This window comes from Teleopsis dalmanni, chromosome 1, assembly GCF_002237135.1.
Source record: "Teleopsis dalmanni isolate 2A chromosome 1, ASM223713v2, whole genome shotgun sequence".
Taxonomy (NCBI): domain Eukaryota; kingdom Metazoa; phylum Arthropoda; class Insecta; order Diptera; family Diopsidae; genus Teleopsis; species Teleopsis dalmanni.
Genome location: NC_051846.1, coordinates 62293495 through 62302223, shown reverse-complemented (window position 1 = coordinate 62302223; position 8729 = coordinate 62293495). Strand labels below are relative to the sequence as shown.

General features: G+C 26.7%; 1 protein-coding gene across 1 annotated transcript; it reads left to right on the top strand.

Moving 5' to 3' along the window:
- Positions 1 to 2198: 2198 nt before the first annotated feature.
- LOC119671485 (arylsulfatase B-like) lies at positions 2199 to 7671 on the top strand. Its single transcript, XM_038082132.1, has 7 exons — positions 2199 to 2320; positions 2399 to 2558; positions 2650 to 2876; positions 2944 to 3202; positions 6516 to 6673; positions 6742 to 7483; positions 7543 to 7671. Exons 1-7 carry the CDS (start codon positions 2210 to 2212, stop codon positions 7635 to 7637), a joined length of 1752 nt encoding a protein of 583 aa, XP_037938060.1. The 5' UTR covers positions 2199 to 2209; the 3' UTR covers positions 7638 to 7671.
- The last annotated feature ends 1058 nt before the right edge of the window (positions 7672 to 8729 follow it).

Genomic DNA, 8729 nt, shown 5'->3' with positions numbered 1-8729 from the left:
GATTCTGAGCTTCACATTTGGCAGGATCCGAGTTCGATTCCTGGTACTTGCAGTCTCAAAAATAATTATATACGAATAATTAAATACAAAAATTATTTCCAAGACCACTGATGAAGGGTATTTGGCAATACTCGAAATAGCTGTATGGTCAGCCAAAAATTCAATTAATTAAAATAATATAAAAAATAAATTTTTGTTGTTGTATTTCACCACTGTTCGAAAAAACCTCATAATTATTTACTAAATAACTATATCATTTTTATTTATTTTTATTATGTTTAATTTAACTTTATATTTAATTATTATTTAATCTTCTATTTGTATTAATTATTATTAATAGATTAGATTTAAGTTACAAATATTTATTATACGACAAAAATAAAAAATTGAGATATAAAGATAGTTTTGTTTTTCCAGTACTCCCCATCTGAGTACACTTTAAATATTTGTGTAAACAAATTATTAAGTTATTATTAATTTAATTAATAATTACATATCTCAAGCATGTCATTAAATCGATTGATGGCAATATACTTGCTTACCAATTATTAAATGAGATATCATTAAACTATTTTATTCCACAATTACTTTTAATGCTCCAATTAAGATGTGATCTCATATTTAAATGTAAAAAAAGAGTGTCAACGCTATTATAATTACTTTTTAATATTATATTTACTATTATAATATTATACAAGAAATACTAGTATTTATAATCTGTGGTTAAAGGTACTGATGCATATTCTACTACGTATATTAATATTTTTTGAAAGAGTATAGCTAAAACTTATTTTTTAGACCTAGTATAAATCTATTTGTAAAAGAGAAATTTAACCGGCCAATTATTATTTTTATGAACCGATGTTCATAATAATAAACACAGCAGACTATGAAGTAGCTATGATAGTTAAATCTAATCAGATGGCATTGAAATTGGAGAGGGAGTTTTAAGAAAAATTAAATACACTTGCACATCACAAACATGTATGGATTGTACAGGAAACATTGTAGTTGTAGATAATGAAAAGTCGGATTAACTTAAAGCAGCATCTTTGCTTGCATTTACAGAAGCTTTCTACTGTATGAGAAAGAGGTCCATTTTGTTGGTATTTTATTTTTCAGAAAAAAACTGAAAAAGGGTATATTAGGTCTTTTCCTAACGCGATGGAACTTATTATTTTTTTATTTTTCTTATTATAACAAGGGAATGCTGCACACTACAATTTAGATAGTTTATTTTTCGCCGTCCAATTGTTTTAACCAATTATTAGATAAAAACTAGCGTCTTTAATGATCTTGGTTTGTTCTAAATATGGTGTGGATCAAAAAGTTTGACTTCAAAATAGATTCGTTAGCTGTTGCTCATTTCACCTGGCATTTACGGAAAATGTTTTCAAACGTTTTAACATTTATTTTATAAAGGCGCTATATATTGGCCTTTGAAAGGTCTATTTTATTAGGATGGTAATTAAACCAGCAGTGCCTTGTCAAAAATGCGATAAGAATATTTATATTCTCTCTACAAAAAATCGATTTAATATTAGGTTAGGCTATACTGGCGAACCTAAGGGATCCACTTGGTCCCTATTGGTCCATTATATTAACGTATAGAGGGGGATTTGACATTAGTTTTTTAAGTTGATGAAGTTCTCAGCCCTCTCAGTTTTTTAATTGGGATTACTTTAAGTATATAAGTTTTTTATTATGTACTCTATCGCTATAATGTGAAACTGCGTATTACACTTAACTGTGCGATCGTTGTTTTGTGAGATAGTTAGCATTTCAAAACCTCAACATGATTTATTTATCTAATTGTTATTATTTAAAATTAATTTTGTTCATAAACACTAACTTGATAATTGTTAAAAAAAACTTTTAAAAAAATACTTTCTAAAATACATATTATTTAATATGTAATTTATAATTTAATAATGTTTAATTTTATGACAACAAAAATGTATATAAATATATTTTGTTGACTAGTGTAAAAGAGTTTTACTATGTCGTGTGCTGATTGAGTATTAGCTTTAATGAACCCAAAATCAACGTAAAATGACAAGTTTTAAAACCGTTTTGAGTTCATTACAGTTTAGTGTTCTACAGCTAAGCAAAGACTACAGACTTATCAGTTAATTAAATATTAAATATTTTAGTTAGAAGCGCTAATTATAGAAAATAATACAATATGCTTTACGGAGTGAGATTAAAAATGATTTTTTGTTTATTAAAAATATTAAGTATTTTTATTGTAAACAATGCTGAAGCCAAAATAAAGCAACCAACATCACCACATATTATAATGATCTTAGCGGATGATATGGTAATTAAACATATAAAATATATATAATAAAAAAGTGATATCAAAAGTGTCCATTGATAATTCTAAATAAATCAAAAGGGTTTCGATGATGTTAGTTTTCGTGGTGCAAAAGAATTTCTAACACCCAATATTGATGCCTTAGCCTATCATGGTAGAATATTAGATCGTCTATACGCGCCATCAATGTGTACGCCATCAAGAAGTGCACTACTTACAGGAAAATATCCCATACATACAGGTGGAACTAAATATTCTTTCAATATTTATTTGTTGAATGGATATACTTATCTAATATTAATATATATTCATAATTTTTATGATAATTAAAGGTACCCAACATTTTGTCATTAGCAATGAAGAACCATGGGGATTATCAACGAATGTTACAACAGCAGCAGAAATATTTAAAAAAGCTGGATATGCCACAAATTTAGTTGGGAAATGGCATTTGGGCTTTGCTAAAACGGAATATACACCAACATATAGAGGATTTGATTACCATTATGGTTATTGGGGTGGATTTATAGACTATTATCAGCGCAGATCAAAAATGCCAGTAACCAAAAATTAACATTAATATGCTATTAGAAGTTTAAAAAATTTATTATACATTTATTTATTAGGTTCCAAACTATAATATGGGGTATGATTTCCGTCGCAATTTGAATTTAGAATGCGATAAACTAGATACATATGTAACTGACTTATTTACTAATGAAGCCGAGCGTATTATCATTAACAATAAAAATACAAAGCCGTTGTTTCTATTGGTTAATCATTTGGCACCTCATTCAGGCAATGAGGATAATCCGCTGCAAGCACCGGCAGAGGAGATAAGAAAATTTAAGCATATTAAAGACCCTAATCGCAGAATATATGCAGGTATATATATAAAATTTGATTATTTAAAAGCTTTTACAAGAAAATAATTACATTTTCATAAACCTAATAATAAACCTTATAATATATATAAATATACATATACGTTTATATATATGCACATAGTCTGGGTGGAAGCATGAGAGGTTGAAGACCCAAAATAAATTCTATTCTCATATACGAATGTATATTCATTATAAATGCACGTTGACTGTTTAATAAGCTAATGATTTCTTAAAAATTCTATATGCAAGTTTCTTTAAAATGAATTTTTAGCGACGGACTTGTAAACAGATATTTATATTAATTAAATAATTAAATTCACTTCCATAATTAATTATAACTAAATAGCAATTAATAGCCTAAAAGCGAAAGAACTAGCAGTCCAGTTCCTTATATTTAGTTAACTTTAAAATTAATTTTAATGCTAACTCACAAATAAATAAATAAATAATAAATGAATAGCTTACAGTATATATAGAATATACATATCTATATAAATATTTTATATATGTACTGTATATTACAAATCAAGAGAATCCAAAGCCAACTATAGGTCGGTGATGATTCCGATATTTTGGCAGATAACAAGATTCAATCAATTTTAGGTAAAAATTTTTTTTGAGAAATGTGTGATCATAATTTTATTTCAGTATACGAAAATTTGAAGTTTAAACTTTTTGTTTTGAAAACCTTTAATTCAGTTTAAATAATCCTTAAATCTTTTTTTAATAAGAATTGCAACTTTTAGGTCTCATTTTTAATGATACATTATTTCTTTTTCTTTTTGTTATAATCGCTCTATTTTTCGAGAAAGATACTCTACTTTTTATAACATTTTAAAGGTTTAAAAACTTTTTAGACAAAAATAGACATCTGTTGCAACATGTTCATTACTTCCATTTCCATTTTAATCATTTTATATTCCAGAAAGAAATATTTTACTTTCTAAAAAATATCTAAGGAACTTTAACTTTAACCAGGATACCCATGATTTATTCCCATATGCCGTTATTGTTTGCCTTTAATTAAAATACGCTGCCATATAAAACAATAATTATGCTTATACAAACTAAAAATAAAAAAAGATAGACAATAGTAAAATAAAATAAAAAGAAAAGTGATATCTATATATAGGGATTAAAATATTATAAATAAAACCATGTACATAGGATAGGACCTTGAGAAAAATAGAGTAACGTTGCCTTATAAATGCAATATATTCAATTATAGAGTTCTCCATAACTCATTAATCTTCATTACCATTTATAAATTTTACGATAATGTACCTCGATTAATACTGATAATGGAAGACCTTCCCGTGTTTGTCATCAATTTGACGTGGAAATCAATTTGTCATTACCTTTTATTTTCCGAATGTGTAAATTGTTGAGAGAGAACTTTTTGAAAAATAAAAATGTGAACTAATAGCAAATTAATGAAAATATAATAAAAACATTCTTTAAGTATTTTAAAAAAAATACTGAAGCGTAGAGTATTAAAATTAATACAATAAATGTAATGCAAAAAATATGAAAACTAATTAGAACACGTATGAGTAAAAAAAAAGCTTAACAAATTATATAGAATAATAAAAAAAATTAATAAATTAAATGAAAAAATTAATTAAAAAAAATAAAGCAACTTAATAAATATTTATTATTTAGAAAATAAAATAATGCGACAAATAATTAAAAGTAAACAAAATAAACATATAAAAAATAAACAAACAAAAAATATATATAAAAAGATTAAATAAAATAAAATGAATAAGTATGGCCACGTAAATAATCTTAAAATAATAGAACTAAAATAAGCATGAGTAGGAATAAATTAAAATTATCAATGAATAACAGACAATATAATAATAAATAATAATAAATAATAATAAATAAATAAATAATAAATTAAAATAATATAAACCCAACTATGCTTCTATGATTAGAAATGTAATGTTACATTCTCTTCGAAATGTATCTAAAATATTTAATGTGGGAGCATATGCAAATAATTGTTTTTAGTGGGTGGGTTGATATGTTAGTAAAATATATCTTCAAATCTTCGGTGAAATGTCAATTGATTGTGCCTTTTTGGTTTTTCGGTTTTTTTTTTTTGATGAGTTAATTTTGGAGAACACAGAGTATTGGCTTCGAATAATGTCTCTGTCTGCGGTCCTCGATCATTGTCTTCCAGGTTCATACGACTGTGACAGAGTCGGTTAAGCCAACTGAAGACCTGTGTGCCATCTATGTAATTTAAAACCAAATATAACATTCCCTCTTTGTTCCATTTTTTTAATTCGTCAGACATACATGAAGTGATACTATACAACATATCTAGCCACGGTGAAATCAATTGAATTCATTTAAAATAGACGTAAGAAGAAGACGAAGAGTATACCACTCACCTACTATCACTTACTAATAGATGTCGCTGCAAATCTATGAGTAAATTGAATATATTTATGTTAATTTGAAATAATTTTAATAATTCAAATAGAATCTATTTTACTCTATTACCTTTCAATATTTTTCGGCAAAGACCCATAAAAGCTAGATTATTGGCATAATCTTGTTTTATAAACATCCTAAATTTTTTCTTATAATAATTATTGCGTGTTGTCACTCTTCTTTTGAGGTTAATTTTACAATGAGAAGAAACTATAAGGAAGATCCGAACAAATTATAACCTGTTAGTACAATGTTGCCGATATGATACAATTAATGGGGTCTCAGAGTAATATGTGTATTTTTGAAATACTCTTTCGTTTCTGACCAATTAGGGTCTGTTTCTTAATAAAGTTTTTCATTTACAATTACTGGTAATATACTTGATCCACTACTTAGTCAGGTAGTTGTTTGTTGTTATGACAATACTGGCAGTAAAACAGTTGTTTGGCCCATGTAATACCTTGTCGACAATCTCGATTTCATTTCATTTATAATCAAAAAAAATATATATTTAAATAAATAATATTTTTTTTTAAATATGTATTTTTACATATATTTATAAATATATGTTTATAGAAACACTTTTTTTTTATAAATAAAAAGGTATAGGATGTAGATAGGAACATTTGTCAATATATATAAATGAAATTATCAAATATACTTGTATAAAGCAACCACTTATATGAAAGACATGAGTAACAGTTAAAAAAAAACAAAAAGAATTAGTTCAGTTAATTAAGTTAATAATTAAATTAATTATTATTATTATTATTATTATACTATATATTATATAGTATATTTTATTATTATTATTATTATACTATATATTATATATTTTTATAAACTCTATCTTTATTATTTAACAGCTATGATTTCAAAATTGGATGAGAGCGTAGGTCGTATAACAGCTGCTTTGGAACGTGCAAATATGTTAGAGAATTCTATTATAATATTTTACTCAGATAATGGCGCGCCATCAGTAGGTTTATTTTCTAACACCGGCAAAAATTGGCCATTAAGAGGAGTAAGTAAAGCTTAAAGTTAATATATCAAAAACACAACAATATCAAATTTGAACCAAATATTTTACAGCAAAAAAATACGCCATGGGAAGGAGGAGTGCGAGTTGCAGGTGCCATTTGGAGTCCATTAATTGAAGCACGTGCAAGTATTTTCAAACAGCCTATATATGTTGGTGATTGGTTGCCTACTTTAGCTGAAGCTGCAGATGTCGAATTACCAAAGGACTTTGAACTGGATGGCATAAGTTTATGGTCTGAGCTAAAAAATGATAATACAGAGACAAATTACAAAGAGCGCGAAATAGTACATAATTTGGATGATATATGGAATGTAGTTTCATATATGCGTGGACCATGGAAATATATTAATGGCACAACATCGAATGGTGCTTATGACAATCTAATAACTTATCGCGAAGAATACGACGTTGATCCAAGAGAACTACGTTATGTTGTGGAAGTGAGAAACTCAGCTACATCAAAAGCATTAAGAAAATATGATAAATATCGACTGACGATGTATAGAATTGAGCAATTACGTGATAAGGCCGCTGTAAAATGTGGTAATCTGCAACGAAGTTGTAATGCGCTACTTGAGGAATGTCTTTTTAATTTAAACGATGATCCGTGTGAACAAAATAATTTAGTTTGGGATACTGCTTATAAGAACATATTAAATGATATGCGTGAAAGTGTAGAAAGTTATCGTAAAAGCGCTACTAAACCACGCAATTTACCGGGACAATTGGAATATGATCCAAGTAGACATAATTGTGCATGGACAAACTTTCTAGAAGAAGCACCAACAAATAGTATGTTATATTCTTTTAATACAGAAAATATTTGAATTTAATATATATAATTATATTAGATACCCTGGATTGTGGATATCATGGACCTCCTTGTCTCGAAACAACTGATGTAGGAGGTAGAAACTCTATAATACACATAAATAAATTTATATAAAATTTTTTATAGCTTTAAAATGCACTAATAAATATTATTTAATGTCAAGCAAATTACATACTTTTGAAACTTGTCATCACTAAGGACGCAAAATGAGTTCAACTCAAGAGACCATAGAGTAAAAATGATTAACCAGGATTTCAGAAGGATAATTTTTATAAACATAACATTTAATCGTAAAGTAACTGTAATCGGAGGGATAATTTGAATGATTCACTTAAATAGCAAAGACTAGAATTGATCAACAAAAAATGAAAATTGATCAACAGTGTTCCAATAATTTAATACGAAACCCGACACAAGTTTGGTAAATCCCCAAAAGTTTTTGCAACTTGTCACATCCACCATATTCTTCAGATTTGGCACTTTGTTTATTCGATTTTTTTTTTCTCAAATTTTTTATTAATAATCTTATATTTAGAATAATTAAATTTCAAGATTTCTAATGATGGGTATTTGGCAATACTCGAAACAGCTATATAGACAAGCAAAAATTCAATCAAATAAAAATAATAAAATCTTAGTTGTTGGAATTCACTATTGTTCAAAACCTCTCTATAAAATCAATAATCTAGACAAAAATGACATTATCATGACCATATAAAAAAACAGTTGATCAAAAACTGAGCGCTAGCAACACACTAACATATATATTAAGCAATATTAAAAGTATTCATCGTTTTTCGTCACCAGATGGTGTTGATATTTTTTTATAGTAATAAGTTAACCAAATTTTTCGCCCATAAAAGGCAGAAGTTCTACACCGATGGAATTATGACAATTCCCGAAATATTATAAATGGCCATAAATAATAATAATAACGACCAATAAATACTTAGGCCGTGTGCGAGTTTGAGTAAATTGATGGTAAATTGTGGGAAATAATAAATTATGTCGGTATGGCAGCGAATATTGATATTTACCAGAATTTCGAGTAGGGTAGTTTAGATAAAAATTATGTAAATTAGGTGCTACCATAGTGAAAATTCTATAAGATGTTTAATAAATAAATAAATAAATTTGAAACATTTTAATCAAAAATAATAAATAAGTGCCATATAAATAAATAAATAAATATTTACATAAGTGCAG

Coding starts and splice junctions, on each gene's coding strand:
- LOC119671485 (XM_038082132.1), top strand. CDS start 2,210: ATGATTTTTTGTTTATTAAAAATATTAAGTATTTTTATTGTAAACAAT. Junction 2,559..2,649: donor AAAATATCCCATACATACAG/GTGGAACTAAAT, acceptor TGATAATTAAAG/GTACCCAACATTTTGTCATT. Junction 3,203..6,515: donor TAATCGCAGAATATATGCAG/GTATATATATAA, acceptor ATTATTTAACAG/CTATGATTTCAAAATTGGAT.